This window comes from Microcaecilia unicolor, chromosome 1, assembly GCF_901765095.1.
Source record: "Microcaecilia unicolor chromosome 1, aMicUni1.1, whole genome shotgun sequence".
Taxonomy (NCBI): domain Eukaryota; kingdom Metazoa; phylum Chordata; class Amphibia; order Gymnophiona; family Siphonopidae; genus Microcaecilia; species Microcaecilia unicolor.
In genome coordinates this window covers 479847649-479872753 of record NC_044031.1, presented here as the reverse complement: position 1 = coordinate 479872753, position 25105 = coordinate 479847649, and the positions used below count along the sequence as shown (strand labels likewise).

Here is a 25105-nt window from a genome sequence, read left to right as displayed (position 1 = left end):
CTGTATTACTTGCAATCGCAATCCAACCAAAAAGAAAAAAAAAGGAAGAAAACAAAGTAGTCCCTTCCCCAGGATACCTTACACTGCTGGTGGTCTACTAGTGTAATCAGGGCAGGTGCGATGGCCCAATTGTGGAAGCCGTTTTGAGAGCAGAACTGGAATGAGCAGGAGTAACACGGGATCACTCTTGCCCCAATGACACCCCTAGTCTACCAGGAATTATAAACTAGCCCCAGGGCAGCCTACAGGCTGAGGGGGTCGGGGAGGAAGGAGACAAATGGAACAAGGCACAAATTTTTGGCTTCCACTGAAAACATGGTCATTTTCAGCCAAACCATGACCGAAAATTAAAATAATCCTTTGACCGAAACCAGGCTGAAATCGGGTTTTGGGTCAGTTTTGGTTTCAGTACCATAACCAAAACTGAGGTTTGATCGACCTCTATCATAATATGGAAGGGAGCTCTCCCACTCCAATTTCATCAAGGTAGTAAACCACATCAGTCTCCAAAGATCTATACCAATGCTTTCAATATTTCTGCTCTGTACATATAGAAGACCTAACCACAGATACTGAGGCTAACCCAATGTTGGTTTCAGCAGTTTTTGAGAAGAAGATGGACCCAAGGATTAGAAAGGCCCTGTCTTAACATCCAAGTCACATTAAGGCAACTGGGTGCACAGTCATCAATACATCAAGGAAGCAAATTATCAAAACCTTTCAAACATTAAATGCAATGATGTAGATGCCCCATGGAGGGGGCATAGACATCAATGCAATCTGCACCATGCTCAATCAGCTTGGATCAGAGAGGAAGCCTCCCTAAGTACAAAACATCTCCAATTCTAAACCTCACCAGTAGGCTTATCACCTCACTTATCACCCCTACCACTGCAATTTCCCCACCCCTAGCTGTCTGTTCGTCTGTCCAATTTAGATTGTAAGCTCTGTTGAGCAGGGACTGTTTTTTCATGTTAATTTGTACAGCGCTGCGTAAGTCTAGTAGCGCTATAGAAATGTTTAATAGTAGTAGTAGGCTGTCAACTGGCTCCAATTTTCAGGATTGGTTGAACCACTCCTGGTTTTATCACAGAAAGCTACCACAGGTGGGCGGGTGTGGTTACTGTGAGGTCTGCGTTTCTGCACCCACAATGCAAAAAGGGTAGACATTGGTGCACATCAAATTAAATGAATAGTGATGAGACTATTAGTTATTCCACCTCAATGCAGAGAACTACTGAAGATGACTAAGGCAAGCAAGGCTCAGAAAAATGAACACCAGGTCTGAGGAAACAGAGAAGAGTTAGCTCACCTCTCCCCAGAACATGGATCCCTCCCCCTCACCTCCCCCTTAGATGACTCTCTGATCCTTCCCTGACACTGCCAAAAAATAGGAGATATAGCCCTGGTGTCTAGCATTACACCCCAACCCCTTTTATAGTGGCAGCAATTGACATGCTCTGATGACTACATCTCAGCAGTAAATTTTTGCAGAAAGCTCATGAGTTGGGAGTGGTCCTGGAGAACTGGGAAAGAGCAGATGTGGTCCCTGCTGATATTGTATATCTGGATTTTCAGAAGGCGTTTGACAAAGTACCTCATGAAAGACTCCAGAGGAAATTGGAGAGTCATGGGATAGGAGGTAGTGTTCTATTGTGGGTTAAAAACTGGTTAAAAGAAAACAGAGAGTAGGGTTAAATGGTCAGTATTCTCAATGGAGAAAGGTAGTTACTGGGTTCCCGTAGGGCTCTGTGCTGGGACTGCTGCTTTTTAACATATTTATAAATGACCTAGAGATGAGAGTAACTAGTGAGGTAATTAAATTTGCTGATGACACAAAGTTATTCAAAGTCGTTAAATCGCAGAAGGATTGTGAAAAATTACAAGAGGACCTTACGAGACTGGGAGACTGGGCATCTAAATGGCAGATGACGTTTAATGTGAGCAAGTGCAAAGTGATGCATGTGGGAAAGAGGAACCCGAATTATAGCTACATCATGCAAGGTTCCACGTTAGGAGTCACGGACCAAGAAAGGAATCTAGGTGTCGTCATTGATAATAGGTTGACACCCTCTGCTCAGTGTGCTGCAGCAGCTAAGAAAGCAAATAGAATGTTAAGTATTATTAGGAAAGGAATGGAAAACAAAAATGAGGATGTTATAATGCCTTTGTATCGCTCCATGGTGCGACCGCACCTTGAATATTGTGTTCAGTGCTGTTCGCCTCATCTCAAAAAAGATATAGTGGAATTAGAAAAGGTGCAGAGAAGGGCGATGAAAATGATAAAGGGGATGGGATGACTTCCCTATAAGGAAAGGCTAAAGCGGCTAGGGTTCTTCAGCTTGGAGAAAAGGCAGCTGAGGGGAGATACGATACAGGCCTATAAAATAACGAGTGGAGTTGAATGGGTAGATGTGAAGTGTCTGTTCATGCTTTCCAAAAATACCAGGACTAGGGGGCATGCGATGAAGCTACAATGTAGTAAATTTAAAACGAATCAGAGAAAATCTTTCTTCACTCAACATGTAATTAAACTCTGGAATTCGTTGCCAGAGAATGTGGTAAAGGTGGTTAGCTTAGCGGAGTTTTAAAAAGGTTTGGACGGCTTCCTAAAGGAAAAGTCCATAGACCTTTATTAAATGGACCTGGGGAAAATCCACTGTTTCTGGGATAAGCAGTATAAAATGTTTTGTACGTTTTTGGGATCTTTCCGGGTATTTGTGACCTGTATTGGCCACTGTTAGAAACAGGATGCTGGGCTTGATGGACATTTGGTTTCCCAGTATGGCAATACTTAATTTTTGAACTTTGGGGCCTCTTAGCCCTTTGCCTGGGAAACATTTACCATTTTCTGGTATGCGGCTACTCGAGCTCCTCGGACCATGGAGCCTTTTGACCTTGCATCAGCCGTGTACTCGATACAATAATACTATTTCAGGCACAGACCCCCATAATTGGTGTTCAGTTCTTGGGTCCGGAGCACTGGGACATACAGTGTAGCCTCTACCTGCGCATGCATCGAGGACTCTTAAAGCCTTCAGAGTCCAATGTGAAAAACATTTTGGTTCTGCATCGAGCATGGCAGGGGATTCGGCACTCGATGGGGAACCTGCGTCGACATAGACTCGGATGCACTGACCAACATTAGCATGTTCCAACGTCGGACTTAGTACTGTGACTGCATAAGGACTCTAGGTTTTCTTTGTCGGTACTGCATATATCGAGGGACCTGCAGCTTAAAAAACCTAAGCAGCGTTCCATTGTTCTCTCTCCAGGCACTCTGCCAACACCTCCCCTGCATCAACGTCCTCTGCACGGGAAGCATCCATGCCACAGTGACCACTTTCCTTCTGTCCAGCTACTTTTTCATTGAGAGCCTTCGATATCTCCTATGCCTCCATAAGCTATAACTCAGGCTGCATCCACACAGCTTTCTCAGCCGCTACCGACACCTACTGTACAGGAGGAAATACAGGCTATGCAGTCTATACAGACTTACAAGATGCTTGTGCCAGCCTCGGCCCAGTCCGTTGATACATTGCAGAGACAGTCACGGGAGAGGTCTCGCACGCTGGCTCAATGCCAAATGTCTTGGCGAAGTGCCTGATAGTGGTAGCTGAAACATGTTCGTGGGGCATGCACATCTTCCCCCCTACCTCAATGACTGGTTAATCAAGGCAGCCTCCCAGGAGTCGGCACATACCTCCTTTGTATCTGCCATAAGGCTCCTGGAACTCCTCGGATTTGTGACCAGCTACCCCAAATCACACCAGTTCAGAGCTTAGGTAACCTGTGAAAATAATGAGAATGATGTGTTTGACTGTAAGACTGTGTGAGTGGTATTGACTCTGTTGTGTCTGTATTGGCATTCTTTTCTGTTTATTCATTGTTCTATAGTGAACCACAAATATTTTAAACTATTAAGCTGTTAAACTCTTTATGTTTTTGTGTGATACTTTCTAAAGTCTAATTTGACATACTTTCTAAACTCTTCCAGTTTAGTTTTTAGTCTCCATTAGAGATTGTTGTATCTTGTTTCAGAGTAAATAAAAGTCAATCTACCTTTAGTATATGTTTTCTAATTTTCTCCTCTTAAATGACCCCTGCCATCTCTATATAGAGGACTTCAACAATAGAATTTGGTCTTGTGTTAGCTTTTTTTCTCTTTTTTTTTTTTCGTTCAGATTTCTTAATTTCCTGACCAATCTATTATTGCTTTTCAAGTGTTCAACTTGTATTCTGTTTTGAAATGCATAAATGAAAAAAAATAAATATATATATAATTTCCCATGATACCCTACTTCTTGGAGAAAGGAGAGTTGTTAGTGGAGAGCAAGATATCCTTAGAAATTGGATTCTCCTAGTTATAGTATTATACAGAATTGAGGTGGCTCATATTTTATTAGATGATGTATACTTGTGAGGATTGATATACTATTGACTTCAGAGAGAACCTGCCAAAGGTAAGCAACTATGTTTTCTCCTTTCTGGTTGGAATGAATACAAACAAAAGAAAAAAAAAACCCAGATTGTCCTTAAAGCAGCAGCATCATTATTTGGGCACTTATTTAACAAATGTTAAAATGTAAAAGTGGCAGAAAAAAAAACAGTTCAAGAAAACTGGCCTCATTAACTTAGGTGGAGTGAGGGGAAGCCAGACATTGCATCAGGAATAAAATTATGGTCATTATCTAGCATCATATTTCATGTGTCATGTTGGTGCATCTCCAAAGTGACTAATATGCTTGTGGTTTTTTTTTTAAACATTGCATTGCTTTTGTTTTAATCCACCCCCCCCCCCCCTTTTTAAATTTTCAAAGATGTTCCTGCGTTCCCCGTTTGGAACAGGTCATCAGCGTTTGCCCTGGCTTCATTCTTATTAGTTTGAGAGTATATATCCACAGAGCAGAGCTTCCCAGACTGTGAGTTGTGACTCTGATTGAAGTCGCAAGCTAGGTGGGCTCTCCATAAGTTTATCATTATTCTGCACCTCCGAAGGGAGCACATAATTTGATGTGGCCACTATCATAAGGTCATGTCCACAAAAAGATTGACAAGCACTGTTATAGAGAATCTGCTAAACCTAGCTTTGTGTTTAATTGCTGTCCCTTGTACAATTTTAGGAATATTTTCTCTTGTTGGTAAATCTCAGCATTTTCTAAGTTAATTCTGTTTATATTTTGTTTTTGTTGATATTCAGCCACCACTCCATGGTTTGAATCGTACAGAGAGAGCTTCTTTCAATCCATGCCAGCATCAGATCATGAGTTCTTGAACCACTATTTAGCATGTATCCTTTGAATTAAGTCCTGTATCACTATTCTACTTATCGGGACTCCTTTCTCATGGATGATTATGGGAAGTGTATTTGGTTATTTAATATGTGTTTTTAAACCATTTAAAGTGTTTAAAGGTTTGATTCATTTAGAAAATAAATCTGCATGGATGTACAAAATATCTTATTTATTCCAACCTGTCCTTAAATATGTTAGTTTCCTTTTGTTTGTTTGCTGCAACACTATTACAAATTATAATTTCTGGGTTTATTTATGGAATGCCACCTATGTAATAAATCTCAGGGTTTTACAATATGATAAAATTGTAAGGTAATTGGGTGGACAATACAAAAAAACAAAAAGTAAAACAGTAATTCAATGGGGAGAACAGGTGAAGGAAAGAATTGCAGCATATTCTGAGAAAGGATGATGGGGAATGGCTAGAGCAAGGGAAGGGGGGTAAGATGTCACTCAGTTGGGAAATGCAGGTCATTCCAGGAGGAAAAGAAAATCAATGGATGAAACGCAGTTCTGTACATTTACAGTACTAAGTCTGGAATGCTGTTGAAAAATCATAAGCTATAAGCAAAGCTTTAAATTTGGCGAAGGTAGAGGAAGGGAATTCCAGAGAAAAGGTGCCAAGATACTGAAACAAGAGTTTGGATAGTGTCAAAGATGAACATGGCTGAAAGATGGGATAGATGATGATTTTATTTTCTGTGAACGAAGAATTCTAGTAGAATGATAGGTGTATAAGATGTTTAGGCAAAAATGATGGAGAACCTGAGGACTGAATCTTATGACTTATTACTGGAATTTTAATTGGTATTCTCTGTGCAATGAAGAGCCAGTGCTTTGTGAAGACAAGAAGGGTTGTATGATCAAATTTTCATTCCCTTTTCTTTTTTCCTCCATTTTTTCATCTTTTAGGCCTTTTTTCTTGGGGGAGGGGGGAAACGATGTGAAGCCTTCATATAAATATTTAAAATGTTACTTCCACATGCTCTTGTATAATTTTCCCTGCTCAAGGAGGGCTGAAAATAAGACGTATTAGCACATTTGATCCATTTTGGTATAGTTTTTTACAATTTTTTTTGTATTGATATTCATTTTATTGACCCACAACAAAATTATTCAGAAATAATATAAATGAGCATGAGACCAGTAAACACCCTTGGATAATTTGTGTTCTCAAAAGGTCTTCTACACCATCCTGTTTGCATAATTTTCTTGTTGGCTCAACAAATGGCTATTCATAGCCTATAAGGGAGTAGCCTAGTGGTTAGCACACACGTCTTGACAATTAGGGAAGTCAGGTTCAAATCCTGCTGCATCCCCTTGTGATCTTGGGCAAGTTACTCAAGTCTCCATTTCCTTTGGTGCAAAATTAGATTGTAAGCCTCTGGGGACAAGGACACATAGGACTAAATTCTATAAATGGTTCCCAAATATAGGCATTGATTAAAAAAAAAAAAAAAAAAAATTAGCGCTAAGCGTTATTCTATAAATGGCACTCAAAATTTGGTGCTGTGTATAGAATAGCATTTGGTGCCGGGATCTACACACACCAACTGAATCCTGATGTAAATTCTCTCACCTAAATTAGGCACTGATATCTCTTATTCCGTAACACTATGTGCAAATTTCAGGAACGCCCCAATCCGCCCATATCCCTCCTATGGCTGCATTCACTTTTCTGATCTGCACGTAAAATTTACGCACGGATCCCGGTGCCTAAAAATACGTGTGTAAATTTAAATTAATTCCATTTAGCGACAATAATTATTAGCGCCCAATTATTTGTGCTAATTGGCTCATTTGACTGTTAAGTTGCATGCGCAAATTAGCATACACCCAAATTGGCGTGCACAATTTTTAACATCATATATAGAATTAGGGTGCTAGTGTACAACAGTGAGTTTTATATACTGCCCTTGGCCAGTGGCTTGGAACAGTTTACAGCAACAAAATCAGTATCTAAATTACAAATGAAAAATATAAGTAGCGCTCCTTTTAGACATATGCTGGATTGGCCACAGTTGGAAACAGGATGCTGGGCTTGATTGACCTTCGGTCTATCCCAATATGGCAGTACATATTAAGCTTCCTGAACTTCAGATAGTTTGTTCAGTTCCGAATGATTTTCACTGATAGAGTATTTTATAACGTTGGTACCAAAGATCTAAACAATTTCTTGTGAGAGGATTGTAGCCTTGTAAAACTGGCTGCTGGTAATTCCAGCTTGTTATGAATAAGACAGAGCATTGTCCAGTTCTGAAAAAGAAGCCATACAATGTGGACTGTTACCATAAAATATTTTTAAAGCCATAGGATTTAAATTGAACATGAGATGCTGTAGGATGTCGGTAAAGAGATTTAGATTTCTAAAGAATTATTTTCACAGCAGTATTTTGAAGCAACTGCAGTCTAAGCAGAGTTCTTATTTATTCTTACATAAAAAGAATTGCAACAATCCAGCCAAGAGAAAATCTTTGCATGAGCATTTTTTTTTGGCAAATCCAATGTAAAATTGGATCAAATTTTATGCAAAAAGCGTAACTTTGCAAAAACAGCTGGAATAAAATATTTTATCTGAGACTCCCTTTAAAGAGGAGTCCAAACTCCAAAGCTGTGAACAGAAAGCTTAAATTTTTACCATCTAACAGAGGGTTCAAACTTGGAAGACTGGAAACAGTCCCACCCAACCAAAGCATCTTAAGGTGCCATATATAGAATTTGAGGGACGTCTTTAAAGTATAGAGTATTCAGGTTCTTTGGATTCTCTAGGTGTAGGTTAAAGCCCCTGGTATTAAATTTTTTGAAATGTTCACACAGTGTTGGGATATTTTCTCAGTGCAAAAAGCTGCTTGAACTGTTTAATTATCGGGAGAATGATACACTAGTAGAACAAAATATAAGAAAAAGTTTGTTAATAAGGAAACTACTAAGGACTTCCAGGATTAATATAATTAACAAATTGAAACCTCAGATCTCTTGATAGAGGCATGCACTATTCTCCAATGACAAGCAGGCCATAATTCTTGCAATTGCAGCCTCTAGTTGTTAGCTTCATAGGAGGCTTACTTTTGTCAAAGCCCCCTGTCAAACTTCCACCTGTGTCTTGGGACCTCAAAGTCGTTCTCACCCAGGTAATGAAAGCTCCTTTCGAGCCACTGGATTCCTTCCATCTGAAGTACTTGACCTGGAAGGTCATTTTCTTGGTGGCTGTTACTTCAGCTCATATGGTCAGTGAGCTTCAGGCCTTGGTAATGGATGCACATTATACTAAGTTTCATCACAACAGAGTAGTCCTCTGCAAGCACCCTAAGTTCCTGCTGAAGGTGGTGTCTGTGTTCCATCTGAACCAGTCGATTGTCTTGCCAACATTCTTTCCCTGCCCTCATACCTATCCTGGCGAGAGCACCTTGCACACCTTAGTCTGCAAGCAAGCATTGACCTATTACATGGAGTGGATTTTTGAAGGAAAAATGAAATTATTCTGAGACTGGTTTTCTACCTCTGCATAAGATTTACTATTTATCTGTACCTAGACAACGTTCAAGCTCACCAGATTCCTCAGTTGTAGATGTCTCCTCTGATAGCTTGAATATCACACAAATGTTAGAGAGTTCTACTGAGGAAGTGGTTGCAAGATCAGCTTTGCTAGTGACATTTGTATTCCAACAAGATGCCTTGCTACATCTCTTCTTCAGGCTCTCGGATTCTACCTTTCTTGGAGGGAACGTGTCTATTTTTCCTGATATTTCTAAATGGACACAACAATGGAGGAAAAAGTTTCTATCCCTTACATCATATGTTATTTCTTTAGGATCTAGGTTCCAATTGAGATTTCCCTGTAAATGTATAATTTTTCCAGATGAACATGCATATGTGTTTTATGAACCTGCTCAGCTGCAGTTTCATTTTATTTTATTTTTTTAGAAGGTAGAGGGATTTCTTTGTCAGCCCCTTTGTCCTCCTAGGTCACTTTAATATACTTATTGGTTGATAATGCAGTTTATGCTATATTATATGTATGTGTGTGTGTGTGTGTATATATATATATTCCTTTTAATAACCAACTCCCTTGGTAATTTGAATTGGATCTCCTCTCTGGTGTGGTCTAATCTAGCATAATTTAATTTTTCCTATCCTTTTTTAATGTGTGTTCCACGTTTACTGGACTTTTTATGTTTCTTTCAATAATTATAACTTGTTCTTTTTCAAGATTTTTTTTTATGTAAATTGTGAAGTTTATAAATAAAAATAAATAAAATCCAACGGCACCATCCTGGGCATGTTTCAGGCTGCACCTTCATAACCGGAGTGTATATAGTTTCAGGCTAATTGATCTGCTTGGCCTTGCCATTGTGAGTCCCTGTCATCCTAACGTTATTTTTTGGTGAGCCTTATAGCTAGAGATTCCCACATGTAAGAATTATATGGCCTATTTGTCCTTGGACAAAGCGAAGTTACTTACCTGTAGCAGGTATTTTCCGAGGACAGCAGGCCAGTTATTTTCACATACCCTCCCACCTCCCCTAGGAGTTGAATTTAGTTTTTAACTATGTTATTGTACTGCTGCTCTAGCATGGTGAGTCAGGCGGGAAGGCATCTGCGCATACATGGTGGAGATAGTGCCTTAAAGAGATACTATTCTGGGCAGCATTTTTGCACCGGGCTCTGTGGATGATGATATCCACATGTGAGAGTAATTGGCCAGCTGTCAGAGAATACCTGCTACAGGTAAGTAACTTTTTTTCTCTCCCTCATGAGAGGTGTCCTAACCAACAGTGAGAACAAGTAGTCGTATGACTACACCCACCTTAAAAGAACGATGTCTATTCATCATAGATCATACTTAAAAGCAAACTAAAAGGCAATAGAAAATTAAAATTAAAAACTTTTAAAAATCACTGAAACAATTTTCAAAGTTGCCCACAAAGGGGCACACGAAAGGAAAAGACTCGTCCCCTTTGGTAGCATGCTTCAGAATGTTATGCTTTTGAGCTAGAGAGTCATAGGAAGTGATTTCAAACAAATTAACAGGGTGAAGCTGCACTGCTGGTACCGCTGTTTAACCCTCCGACTAAAAGTAAGTGCCCAAACCAGCAGATGTTACCAGGTAAAGTATATCTGAATGTAACTAATTTTGAGTTACTATGGAAAAATTGTGAGCTAAATTCAAATATCTTGAACGAAGATATCACATTCTGTTAAGCATCCTCGAACTGTGCACTTATTCAAATAAATTCCTGCTTACAGTTTTGCTTGTTTTAGGGTCTACAGATTTGTCTATAGCTAATTGAGAGGTGGAGAGTGCATGCACATGTACTGTAACCTTTGTTGGTATTTTTATAAGAAGGTACAGAATCCTTAATATTTGAAAGAAAACTACATAATGCTGGCTTCATTGATCTGGTTAAGAACCACTGCCATGGTTCTAGGATAAAGGTGAAATGGTATAGACTCAGGAGCTGAGGAATAATCTAAGGAAATATTTCTTTATGAAAAGGGTGGCAGATGCATGGAGCAGCCTTCAAGTAGAGGAGAGTTGGCAATGGTGTTTGAAAGTGAGAAGCAAACTGATTCTCTGAGGGAGAGGGAATTTAGTAGTTGATATGGGTGGGCACACAGGCCATATGATCTTTATCTGCAGTCATTTTCTCTCTCGCTCTCTCTCCATAATATCTGTATCTATCGCTTTCTATCTATCTAAGGCAGCATTTCCCAAACTGTGTGCAGTGGCACCCCATTGCGCCATGGCAAACTCAAAATGGTGCCATGGGACATTTGGGAGTTCACACGCTGAGTGCTGGAATAACGATTGGTGCAGTATCGTTCATTTTCCTCTCTCCACCTCTCACTCGCTGAACGCTGCTGACAGTGATGTAAGAGGTGCCTTTGACCTGCCTCTGAAGCCTTCTTTGTACAGTATCCCGCCATTTCTTTAAACTGAAAAGCCCTAACCTGTTTAACTTTTCTTCATATGCAAGTCCTTCCATCCCATTAATCATTTTGGTCTCCCTTCTTTGTACCTCTTCCAGTTCCACTGTATCTGTTTTGAGATGTAACGACCAGAATTGCACACAATATGCAAGGTGTGGTCTTACCATGGAGCATTCTTTTCCTAATAATTTACTAACTTTTCTAACACATTCTGCTTCCACCGCACACCAAGTGTTATTTAATACTAGTAAAAAAGGCCCGTTTCTGACACAAATGAAACGGGCGCTAGCAAGGTTTTCCTCGGAGTGTGTATGTTTGAGAGAGTGTATGTGAGAGTGACTGTGTGTGAGAGAGAGTGAATGTGCGAGTGTGTGTGAGAGAGAGAGAGTGAGTCTGGGTGCGAGTGTGTCTGTGAGAGCGAGAGTGTGTGTGTGAGAATAAGAGTGTGTGCAAGTGCGTATGTGAGACAGTGTGAGAGAGAGAGAGTGTGTTTCACACAGGTACAGTGTGTGCGAGAGAGAGTGTGTGTGTGAGAGACAGACTCTCTGTGAGACTGAGTGTGTGACACATAGAGAGTGAATGTGATACAGTGTGAGACATAGAGTGTGTGAGAGTGAGCGAGAGAGTGTGTCTGTGACAGAGATATCTCCCCCCCCTCTCTGGTGTCAGGCTCCCCTCTCCCTCCCTCTCTCTAGTGTCAAGCCCCCCCCCCCCCCCCCCTCTGGTGTCTGAGCGTTACTGTGCAGGACGCTGAGCTCTGGCTGTGCTTCAAGGAACTGACCAATCCTATTTAATAGAATGCATCTCCAACATTCTGAAGCCGAGAAACCTGGTGTGGTTGGTCATTTCTGCTTGTGACGAACCCGGAAGTACGTGATGTCAATTCAGGAGATGGATACAGAGAGCAGGAATGCCTCAGCTATGCAGTCAGCTTCAGAATGTTGGAGGTGCGTTTTATTATATAGGATATTGTCCACGATGACTCCTAAATCCTTTTTTCTCTGTAGTGACTTCTAATGTGGAACTTAGCATCATGTAGCTATAAATTGGGTTATTCTGAAAAATATGCATCACTTTGCACTTGTCCACATTAAATTTCATTTGCCATTTGGATTCCTTTTCTTCCAGCTTCCCAAGATCCTCCTGCAATTTCACGCAATCTGCATGCAGTTTCACAGGTTTGATCGCCTCACTCATTGTTCCCATTTCCACATCATTTATAAATATGTTTAAAAGAACTGGTTTTGGTGCAGATCCTTGTGGCACTGTACTATTCACCTTCCTCTATTGAAAGAATTGTCTGTTTAACCCTGCTCTCTGTTTGCTATCGTTTAACCAGTTTCCAGTCCTCAAGAGAACGTTGCCTCCTATCCCATTGTTTTTTAATTCTATCAGGTATCTTTCATGTGGGACTTTGTCGAAGGCATTCTGAAAATCTAGGTATACTAGATCAACCTGCTCCCTTTCATCCACATGTTCACACCTTCAAAAAACTGTAGTAAATTGGTGAGGCAAAACTTCCTTTGGCTGAATCCTTGTTGACTCTGGATACCATAATAGGCAGCAGAGAAGAACATTCATATAACATAGATATTCATGATGTCTTAACAATATATATCACTTTTTAAAGCTGCAGAATTTCTTTGATTATATTTCCAAGACACATATATCACCTGCTGTCCACCTGCTTCAATTATGCTTATAATTTTATTTTATTTTGTTTTTATTTGTTACATTTGTATCCCACATTTTCCCACCTATTTGTAGACTCAGGGTGGCTTACATAGTACCGGAGAGGCATTTGCAGACTCCGGTGAGAACAAATACAAAGTGGTGATGTGGTAAGATAAAGTTCATGTGGCATGGCCACATTGGGGAAACGTACATCGGAAGAGTTGAGTTTTGTCCATTACGTACTTTAGTTGTGTTGCAGGGATCAGGCATTTACGTTGGATCGGTGGGGTATGCCTTTTTGAACAGGCTAGTTTTTAGTGATTTCCGGAAGTTTAGGTGGTAATGGACAAGACTACCTGATCCTGCCTGTGCAGGTGAGAGGCCACCACCATGAAGCATTTGGTGAAAACTACAAAAGGAAAGACCTTTTACTTTATAATGGCTAGCATATGAAAAGGGACCACAAGTGCACATTCCAGTTTATCCCAATTGCAGAAGACACTTATGGTTCCTTTTCATATGCTGACCATTATAAGTACAATGTCTTTTTTTTTTTTTTTTTTGTAGTTTTCACCAAATGCTTCATGGTGGTAGCCTCTCACCTGCGCAGGCAGGATCAGGTAGTCTTTCCATGTCTCTAGAACTGGCTTGTCAAGTTACCTAAAAAGATGTGGCCCCAATCCTCAGACAAGACAGTGTCTCCTTTAGAGCCTGGGGTTTATTAGCAGCTTTTGGAACTCAACTTATGAACAGAATTTGGTTCACAGAAGATATTGTCAACACACCATAAATTGGATTACAAAAAAGAATGCTTCTTATCCAGAACATGGAGTGCTCTGTCACAGTAATGGCCTACTTACAGATGTTAGGCCCTATGCCTTCTCCCCCCGACCCCCAAAGAACTTCAGTAGAACCAAATTACAGTGGAATCAACATACCCAATCTTTCTCTATCAAAACTCGATTGTCAGCTTCACTTTGGATTATGCTACAATGGTGGATGGTCAAATTTAATCTTGACTAGATGTGTCCTGTTTGCATTACTAGAAAATCACACTGTCCTCACAATGGATGCTAGAGCAATGGTTGGAAGCCCACCTCAGGGCTCAGCTTAAGTTGGGGATCCTGGTTATAAGCTGAGTGAGTGCCCCATATCAATTATCTGGAGCTTTGAGTGATGAAAGCTCCTCCTAGTGTTCATACATCATTATATTCAAGATCACTCAGTATTAATTTGGACAATTGTGTTGGCCTGTATTATGTACAGTTAGGGAAGAATGGGTTCCCCTTGTTCTTACCAGGAAACAAGTGTTTGTGATTTCAAATCATTTATACAAACTAAAGTTGCTTTCATTCTGGATGATCACTACTACTACTATTTAGCATTTCTATAGCGCTACAAGGCGTACGCAGCGCTGCACAAACATAGAAGAAAGACAGTCCCTGTCAAAGAGCTTACAATCTAATAGACAAAAATAAAGTAAGCAAATCAAATCAATCAATGTGTACAGGAAGGAGGAGAGGAGGATAGGTGGAGGCGAGTGGTTACAGAGTTTTTTTTAACCCCAGGAGTGGTTGCTGGACCATCAAACTTTACTAGATGTTTTTTTGAGCTTGGTGAACTCTGCAGATAGACTACTTTGCCAACAGTGAACATATTCCCTGTTTACACCAATCCCCAGATTTTGAATCGCTAGCCCTGTGAGCATGGAAATGAGCAGCATTTGGTTGCCCTTAGGTCTTCCAGTGCTTATACCAAATACCTTGGTTGCAACAAGAAAAATCCTTCAATGCAGATTTACACCTTAAGTGGAGGAGATTATTTGTCTGGTGTTTAATGGTCACAACCCCATTTGATGTCCTCAAAATTTCACACTTCATGACCGATATCTTCGTTATCACCTGAGCCTGTAGCCTGTAACCATCCTCCATCAGCAGGATTGTTCAGGCACAGAATCCTCCCAACCTGCTTGAGTTGCATTCCTCCTTGAGCTATGGAACTAACTGAGGGTTTGAGGAAAGATTAATTGTGCAGGAAGAGCTGTGAATTCTCAGTTCTCCGAGGACAAGCAGGCTGCTTGTTCTCACGACTGGGTGACGTCCGCGGCAGCCCCCACCAACCGGAAAGAAGCTTCGCGGGACGGTCGGCACGCAGGGCACGCCCACCGCGCATGCGCGGCCGTCTTCCCGCCCGTGCGCGACCGCTCCCGCCAGTTCCTTTTTTTCCGCGACTGGAGAGAGTTGTGCTTCTGCCACTCTCTCTGTTTCAGCCGCCGGATTTTTCGACCGCGTTTACGCGGATCGTCGCTTCGCTTCGGATTACCGTTCGGTTTTCCCTTTTTTTCTTGTTTGTTAAAAAAAAAAAAAAAAAAAAAGAAAATCTCTGCGCGTGTGGAGCACGCGCTCCCCTTTTCCCTCGCTTCCAGCGGGGACGCCACATTGCGGCCTAGTGGTCGCTCGGTCGTTTATCTTTTCGTGGTGTGATTTTAGCCACCATTGACGACTTTGACTTCGCCGACGCGATTTTTCCGTCGATGTCCTCGAAGGTCCCGAGTGGATTTAAAAAGTGTGGTCGCTGCGGCCGGCCGATCTCGCAGACCGACACCCACGCTTGGTGCCTCCAGTGCCTCGGGCCGGAGCACAATCTCAAGTCGTGTGCTTTGTGTCTCGGTCTCCGGAAACGGACTCAGGTTGCGAGGCAAGTTCTGCGGGACCGTCTTTTTGGAACTTGCGCCGGCCCCTCGACGTCGACCTCGACGGCATCGGTATCGAAGGCCGGTTCTTCGGTACCGGTATCGATGCCCGAGACATCGGCACCGATGGCAGCGACCCCAGGAGAACAGGTCCCGTTGGCCCGCCGGTCCGCCGGTGAGAGTGGGGTTGAGAGGCCGCGTGGGCAGTCGGCCCCGGTCACTCCCTCAGCTCGTGAGCCACGGGACCGACCCCTGTCTGACCCGGTGCCTCGAGACCGAGGGGGATCGACCTCCTCCTCCTCCATGCCCTCCGGCGCCGGTGACGTGCATCGAAAAAAGGATAAGAAGCGTCGTCACCGGACGCCCTCGGTGCATCCCGAAGAGGAGTCGACGCCGAAGCGTCATCGTCGAGAGGAGAGGTCTCCGTCGGTTGTGGAGGTACCGACGCGTCGGGGTTCCGGCACCTCGGTGCCGTCTCCTGGCTCCCAGCAGCTTCCGGCACCGACACCCTTACCGGCCCCACCGCCTTTCCCGGCAGCGGGCCTGGACGAGTGCCTCAGAGCCATCCTTCCGGGGATCCTGGAAGGGCTGATGCGCCAGGCTGTGCCGGCGCCGGGGGTGCTTGCGCCCTCGGCGCCGATGACTGTGGCGCCGGCGAGCTCTAGCCCGGCGCCGGGGCTGTCGACACCGCCGCCGCTTGCGGTGCCGGTCTCGACTGCCACGCAGGTGGAGTCCCCGTCGACGTCGATGGAGGGAGCTCCGTCCCCGCCGGCGCGGGAGTCCACCGCTCGACGACACCGAGACCTCGGTGCCTCGACGTCGAGCCGGGCCCGGTACAGGACTCAGCTACATGAGCTAATGTCCGATACCGAGGATGAGGACTCGTGGGGGGAAGAGGAGGACCCTAGATATTTCTCCTCAGAGGAGTCTACGGGCCTTCCCTCGGACCCCACGCCTTCACCGGAGAGGAAGCTCTCACCTCCTGAGAGTCTCTCCTTTGCCTCCTTTGTGCGGGATATGTCTATCAGCATTCCCTTCCCCGTGGTCTCTGTGGAAGAGCCGAGGGCCGAGATGCTCGAGGTCCTCGACTATCCATCACCACCTAGAGAGTCCTCCACGGTGCCGCTGCACAATGTCCTGAAGGAGACGCTGCTCCGGAACTGGGTGCGACCATTAACTAACCCCACCATTCCCAAGAAAGCAGAGTCCCAGTACAGGATCCACTCTGACCCAGAGCTCATGCGGCCCCAATTGCCCCATGACTCAGCGGTCGTGGATTCTGCTCTCAAGAGGGCACGGAGTTCGAGGGATACCGCCTCGGCGCCCCCGGGGCGGGAGTCTCGCACTCTGGACTCGTTTGGGAGGAAGGCCTACCAGTCCTCCATGCTCGTGACCCGCATCCAGTCATACCTGCTCTATATGAGCATTCACATGCGGACCTATGTGCAACAACTGGCGGACCTGGTCGAGAAGCTCCCGCCGGAGCAGTCCAGGCCTTATCAGGAGGTGGTCAGGCAGCTGAAGGCGTGCAGAAAGTTCCTGTCCAGGGGTATTTTTGACACCTGTGACGTGGCATCTCGTGCTGCGGCCCAAGGTATAGTGATGCGCAGGCTCTCATGGCTGCGTGCCTCTGACCTGGACAACCGCACCCAGCAGAGACTGGCTGACGTCCCTTGCCGGGGGGATAACATTTTTGGTGAGAAGGTCGAGCAGATGGTGGACCAACTGCATCAGCGGGAAACCGCTCTCGACAAGCTCTCCCACCGGGCGCCTTCAGCATCCACCTCAGCAGGTGGACGTTTTTCCCGGGCCCGGCAGGCTGCACCCTATTCTTTTGCAAAGCGTAGGTACAACCAGCCGGCCCGAAGGCCTCGTCAGGCACAGGGACAGCCCCAGCGCGCTCGTTCCCGTCAACAGCGTGCGCCTAAGCAGCCCCCTGCGCCTCCACAGCAAAAGCCAGGGACGGGCTTTTGACTGGATCCACGGGAACATAGCCGCCCTCAAAGCGTCTGTACCGGACGATCTGCCGGTCGGGGGGAGGTTAAAATTTTTTCACCAAAGGTGGCCTCTCATAACCTCCGACCAGTGGGTTCTCCAAATAGTGCGGTGCGGATACGCCCTGAATTTGGCCTCCCTGCCTCCAAATTGTCCTCCGGGAGCTCAATCCTTCAGCTCCCATCACAAGCAGGTACTTGCAGAGGAACTCTCCGCCCTTCTCAGCGCCAATGCGGTCGAGCCCGTACCACCCGGGCAGGAAGGGCAGGGATTCTATTCCAGGTACTTCCTTGTGGAAAAGAAAACAGGGGGGATGCGTCCCATCCTAGACCTGAGAGGCCTGAACAAATTCCTGGTCAAAGAAAAGTTCAGGATGCTTTCCTTGGGCACCCTTCTGCCAATGATTCAGAAAAACGATTGGCTATGTTCCCTGGATTTTTAAGGATGCATACACTCACATCCCGATACTGCCAGCTCACAGACAGTATCTCAGATTTCGCCTGGGCGCACGGCACTTTCAGTATTGTGTGCTGCCCTTTGGGCTCGCCTCCGCCCCACGAGTGTTTACAAAGTGCCTCGTGGTGGTGGCGGCGTACCTGCGCAGGCTGGGAGTGCACGTGTTCCCATATCTCGACGATTGGCTGGTCAAGAACACCTCGGAGGCAAGAGCCCTCCGGTCCATGCAGTGCACTATTCAACTTCTGGAGCTGCTGGGGTTTGTGATAAATTACCCAAAGTCCCATCTCCAGCCATCCCAGTCTCTGGAATTCATAGGAGCGCTGCTGAATACCCAGACGGCTCAGGCCTACCTTCCCGAAGCGCGGGCCACCAATCTCCTGGCCCTTGCTTCGCAGACCAGAGCGTCTCAGCAGGTCACAGCTCGGCAGATGTTGAGACTCCTGGGTCATATGGCCTCCACAGTTCATGTGACTCCCATGGCTCGTCTTCGCATGAGATCTGCTCAATGGACCCTAGCTTCCCAGTGGTTCCAAGCCACCGGGAATCTAGAAGATGTCATCCGCCTCTCCACCAGTTGCCGCACTTCACTGCTCTGGTGGACCATCCGGACCAATTTGACCCTGGGACGTCCATTCCAAATTCCGCAGCCTTCGAAAGTGCTGACGACGGATGCATCTCGCCTGGGGTGGGGAGCTCACGTCGATGGGCTTCACACCCAGGGTCTGTGGTCCCTCCAGGAAAAGGATCTACAGATCAACCTCCTGGAGCTCCGAGCGATCTGGAACGCACTGAAGGCTTTCAGAGATCGGCTGTCCTACCAAATTATCCAAATTCGGACAGACAATCAGGTTGCAATGTATTACGTCAACAAGCAGGGGGGCACCGGATCTCGCCCCCTGTGTCAGGAAGCCGTCGGGATGTGGCGTTGGGCGTGCCGGTTCGGCATGCTTCTCCAAGCCACATACCTGGCAGGCGTAAACAACAGTCTGGCCGACAGACTGAGCAGAGTCATGCAACCGCACGAGTGGTCGCTCCATTCCAGAGTGGTACGCAAGATCTTCCGAGAGTGGGGCACCCCCTCGGTGGATCTTTTCGCCTCTCAGACCAACCACAAGCTGCCTCTGTTCTGTTCCAGACTTCAGACACACGGCAGGCTAGCGTCAGATGCCTTTCTCCTTCATTGGGGGACCGGCCTCCTGTATGCTTATCCTCCCATACCTTTGGTGGGGAAGACCTTACTGAAGCTCAAGCAAGACCGTGGCACCATGATTCTGATAGCGCCCTTTTGGCCCCGTCAGATCTGGTTCCCTCTTCTTCTGGAGTTGTCCTCAGAAGAACCGTGGAGATTGGAGTGCTTTCCGACTCTCATTTCGCAGAACGACGGAGCGTTGCTGCACCCCAACCTTCAATCCCTGGCTCTCACGGCCTGGATGTTGAGGGCGTAGACTTCGCTGCGTTGGGTCTGTCTGAGGGTGTCTCCCGGGTCTTGCTTGCCTCTAGGAAGGATTCCACTAAAAAGAGTTACTTTTTCAAGTGGAGGAGGTTTGTCGTTTGGTGTGAGAGCAAGGCCCTAGAACCTCGCTCTTGCCCTGCACAGAACCTGCTTGAATACCTTCTGCACTTATCAGAGTCTGGCCTCAAGACCAACTCAGTAAGGAATCACCTTAGTGCGATTAGTGCTTACCATTATCGTGTGGAAGGTAAAGCCATCTCTGGAGAGCCTTTAGTCGTTCGATTCATGAGAGGCTTGCTTTTGTCAAAGCCCCCTATCAAGCCTCCTACTGTGTCATGGGATCTCAACGTCGTCCTCACCCAGCTGATGAAACCTCCTTTTGAGCCACTGAATACCTGCCATCTGAAGTACTTGACCTGGAAGGTCATTTTCTTGGTGGCAGTTACTTCAGCTCGTAGGGTCAGTGAGCTTCAAGCCCTAGTAGCTCATGCTCCATATACCAAATTTCATCACAACAGAGTAGTGCTCCGCACCCACCCAAAGTTCCTGCCGAAGGTGGTGTCGGAGTTCCATCTTAACCAGTCAATTGTCTTGCCAACATTCTTCCCCAGGCCGCATACCCGCCCTGCTGAACGTCAGTTGCACACATTGGACTGCAAGAGAGCATTGGCCTTCTACTTGGAGCGGACACAGCCCAACAGACAGTCCGCCCAATTGTTTATTTCTTTCGACCCTAACAGGCTAGGGGTCGCTGTCGGGAAACGCACCATCTCCAGTTGGCTAGCAGATTGCATTTCCTTCACTTACGCCCAGGCTGGGCTGACTCTTGAGGGTCATGTCACGGCTCATAGTGTCAGAGCCATGGCAGCGTCGGTGGCCCACTTGAAGTCAGCCACTATTGAAGAGATCTGCAAGGCTGCGACGTGGTCATCTGTCCACACATTCACATCTCATTACTGCCTCCAGCAGGATACCCGACGCGACAGTCGGTTCGGGCAGTCGGTGCTGCAGAATCTGTTTGGGGTGTAAATCCAACTCCACCCTCCAGGACCCGAATTTATTCTGGTCAGGCTGCACTCTCAGTTAGTTGTTCTTCGTAGGTCAATTTCTGTTGTACCCTCGCCGTTGCGAGGTTCAATTGACCTGGGTTATTGTTTTGAGTGAGCCTGAGAGCTAGGGATACCCCAGTCGTGAGAACAAGCAGCCTGCTTGTCCTCGGAGAAAGGGTATGATACATACCTGTAGCAGTTGTTCTCCGAGGACAGCAGGCTGATTGTTCTCACCTACCCTCCCTCCTCCCCTTTGGAGTTGTGTGTTTCATCTTTTTGCTAGTCATTCAACTGGCGGGAGCGGTCGCGCACGGGCGGGAAGACGGCCGCGCATGCGCGGTGGGCGTGCCCTGCGTGCCGACCGTCCCGCGAAGCTTCTTTCCGGTTGGTGGGGGCTGCCGCGGACGTCACCCAGTCGTGAGAACAATCAGCCTGCTGTCCTCGGAGAACAACTGCTACAGGTATGTATCATACCCTGACTTCCCTCTAGTTCTTGGCTCTGGGATAGCTATCGTTGTGCTTTTGGATGAGGTCACCCACCTGTGTCTGATTAGTTCTACTGTTTATGGGGGGGGGGGGGGGGTGGAAATAAAGCCATTACAGGTGATAACAATGCTTTAGCATCTGTTCCACTTAAAGGTCATTGTTTTAGATGGATGTTCTGTTTTACTTTGTAAAATGTTGGTTTAGTCAATATTTTACATTCAAAGTGCTAGTCACATACTGCTGTCCTAAGTGATTCATGTACAATTCAATATATATTGAGCCAGATTAAATAAGACCTTTCTCTAGTTCTTTGTGCATGGGGGGTGGGGGGGGGGGGGGGAGGGAGAGTTCAATGAATTGGACCCCCTAATGTCAAATATGTTTTCAGTATGAATAATTAGACTTGATTGTTTTCAGTGATGTAGTAGAAATTTGATTTCAAAAATATTTTGATACTTTTCATAATATAATTTAAATGTGTTAGATGTAAATTTTGACCTAAGATATATTTTTAACACACATGTGGAAGTTTTATCCTTAATGTGAATTTTGTCAGGTATGTTGGTAGTTTCTTCTAGTGAACCTGAACCTATGGAGCAGTTCTTAAAGCTATCTCAGGAACAGCATAGAATACAGCACAGCAACGATTATTCTTATCCAAAGTGGTTTATACCCAACACACTCAAATATTATGTACTGCTGCATGATATGGGTGCAGGAGAGGAGCAACGGTGGGTTTTTCTCATTTATAGCATTGTAATGATGACTTACTGTGGTTTATTGTATGACTGAGGTTTCTCTTTTCAGCGTCTGGTAGAGTAGAAATTGCAGTCAGTGTTTTACATTTCAGCAATCCAGATGAAACATAAAACAAGCCGTGCTAGGTCAGATCAAGGCCCATTGAGCTCAGCATCCTGTCTCAGATAGTGGCCAGTTTGGATCAGAAATGCACTACAGATTCTAAGCAGCAGATTGCTTTAGATTAATGATATGTCCTATAGTGTGTTTTTGTTTTTTTGCTTGTGGGCGGGGAAGGGAAATTATTTATTTATTTATTTGTTGCATTTGTATCCCACATTTCCCACCTTTTTGCAGGCTCAATGTGGCTTACAGTGTGCCGTAGTGGCGATCGTAATTAAATTACTTTATTGTTTAAATGAAAGTCCCATGAAAAGTAGAGTTTCTGTACACTGCATTCAGTGTTAGGCTGAATATATGTACAAATTATTATTTATGAATGCTCCTTTTTTCTGCTTTATCTTCTTGTTCTCATGCTTTTAGGTACATTTTATTTCAGTTTGATTTCCTACAAATCACGGAAAGAAAAGATTTGTAAAGAATACCACAGATGGCTGAAATTGAATGTGAAGAATATTTTAACAGCGTGACTTGTACAACTGTCAAATCAGATTGGCTGCGTAAAGGCTTTGAAATATTAGATGCAAAAAGGGTACTCGTCCATGCCCTTGAAGTCAGTCTCTAAGAACCAGTGTATGTTGAAATTGTATATCCCAGGAGCTGAAGACAGTGTAGGTCTCATAGATTACACACTTAAGGCCTTATTTACTAAGCCATGCTAGAGGCATCTTAGCATTTTTGGCATGTGCTAACTGTGTAGATGCCTATAATATTCCTATGGGCATCTACATGGTTAGTGCACGCTAATTTTTAGCACGCACTAAAAACGCTAGCACACCTTAGTAAGCAGGGCCTTTAGTTATCCTAGTCCTACATCCTTAACAGCATTAAGAAACCCAAATACTTAAAAAGTGCTGAAGTACAGATGCCAATGACTATAAATTGGTCTTCTACCTTACGTCTGGATGAGCATTCCAACAAGCAGCATGAGTGAAAATCCACGAGCACATGGAGGAATGAAGCACTGGAATTTGCAAAATGAGAAAACTTTAAAGAATTGTATCACCAAGCAAAGGAAAAAAAAAGTGGTTAAATCACAAGCATAGCAGGAAACAGTTACTTTAGAAAGCACAAGTAGATTAAAAACCTGACAAAGAAATGATTTAAGGAAAAGTGAAATTTCAAATCAATTCTTGTATACTGCTAATATCCGCTTTCCAGGGTTCAGTGTGGTTTAAATTCAAGGTGAGACAAAAACAAATAGTGTTAGAGTGAGTTTTGAGAAACATTAGAGACTATTGATTAATGCATGAGAAAAACATCAAGGAAAGGATAATGGATGATAACTAGGAGGTAGAAGTCATGATGGGTTGTTATGAAGTAGTCTTTAGGAAGAGAAAGTTTTTTAGCCTCTTCCTGAAATTTAGGTAGCTGTTTTCTGTACTGATGGGAATAGGTAGAGAGTTCCATATTTTGACTCCATGAATGGGAAATAAAGAGCTGAAAATCTTCTGATTTCTAATTGTCTTTTCGAATGATGATGACTAGCATCAGTTGTTGCTTCAGTCTGTTAGACTGGAACAGACATAGCAAAGCGGTCTTAGCAGTTCAGAGGTGAAGCCCTGTTGGATTTGAAAACTAAACAAGCAGCTTTGAATCTGCTATGGGAAGCCAGTTCAGTTTGTTTAGATGAGTTGAAACACTAGTATATCTATTCAATCTGTATTAGTCTAGCAGCTGTGTTCTGTATGATTTGCAGTTTTTTCTGATATTGATACTTAATACAAAAAAATAGAACGTTACAGTAATCCAAGTGAGGTAGGACTAACATTTAGACTAGTAGTGCAAAGGCTTTTTGGTCAAAGAATAATTTGACTAAATGTATCTGTATCATTTTGAATAGTGCTTTCTTCCAAAGCTGGTTAATATGGAAAGCAAAGGTGAGTGAAGAGACAAGCAAGACCCCTAGTACGCTGGTTTCAGATTCGACTGTAAAAATTTGACAATTGGTCAAGGATATTCATGATGGGACCTCAACTCCCTGATTTCGGAACCACAGTGCCTTGGTTTATTTCGCATTCAATTTCAGTTTATTGGTCAGGGCCCAGGTGCTGACAGCAGTCATTCCATTTGCTACAGACTGAGTTGGATCTCTGATGCTATCACTGGTAAGAGAAGCAGGATGTCATCTGCATAAGATAAAAGTAGTTCATTAAATCCCAGGCATATTGAGGCAAAGGATGACATAAAGAGATTGGAACGGTGAAAGGGGAGATCCCTGCTGGCCCATGCAATTAGGAGACCAGAAGTTGGGAAGTTGGTGGTTTTGCTTGACAGATAACTTTGATTTGAAAGGAATTTGCTGAACCATTTGAACACAGTCCCTGTTATTCCTATCTGATCCTGGTATTCGTGTAGAATGTGTGGTCAACCGCGTCGAACGCCGCCGATACAACAAACTGGAGAAGAATTACTTGGTTGCCTTTGGACAGGTGATGTTTGACATATGTAGTTAGAACTAGCAGCAATGTTTCTGTACTATGTGACGATGTGAAGCCTAATTGTGATCAGTGTAAAATAGAAAGTTTTTCCAGATATAAAGAGATGTTTACTAATGTAGGTTTCTAATACTTCAGTAAAATGGGGTATGCTTGCCACTGGACGGTAGTTTGCAGGTGATATTACGTGTAGCCCAGATCTCTTCGGTAGTGGAGTGAGAACAATTTTGCCCATGTCAGGAGGAAGAGAGCCAGTTTTTAACAGCTTATTGAGATTGAGTAGCCAGTTTACTGCTTCCATAGGGATGGATTTGAGTAGGTGTTTTGGGCATTGATCCACTTACTACTACTACTATTTAGCATTTCTATAGCGCTACAAGGTGTATGCAGCGCTGCACAAACATAGAAGAAAGACAGTCCCTGCTCAAAGAGCTTACAATCTAATAGACAAAAAATAAAGTAAGCAAATCAACTCAATGTGTACAGGAAGGAGGAGAGGAGGGTAGGTGGAGGTGAGTGGTTACAAGTGGTTACAAGTCAAAAGCAATGTTAAAGAGGTGGGCTTTCAGTCTAGATTTAAAGGTGGCCAAGGATGGGGCAAGACGTAGGGGCTCAGGAAGTTTATTCCAGGCGTAGGGTGCAGCGAGACAGAAGGCATGGAGTCTGGAGTTGGTAGTAGTGGAGAAGGGAACAGATAAGAAGGATTTATCCATGGA

At 44.4% G+C, this 25105-nt stretch overlaps 1 protein-coding gene across 2 annotated transcripts in view; it reads left to right on the top strand.

Moving 5' to 3' along the window:
* TRAPPC8 (trafficking protein particle complex 8) overlaps positions 1 to 25105 on the top strand; it is a 378205-nt gene that overhangs the window by 71127 nt on the left and 281973 nt on the right. For both annotated transcript variants that reach the window (XM_030213866.1, XM_030213855.1), the window contains 2 exons: positions 5201 to 5290; positions 21590 to 21764. In XM_030213866.1, coding sequence (XP_030069726.1) covers positions 5201 to 5290; positions 21590 to 21764 — 265 coding nt within the window. The remainder of the gene's footprint in view (positions 1 to 5200; positions 5291 to 21589; positions 21765 to 25105) is intronic.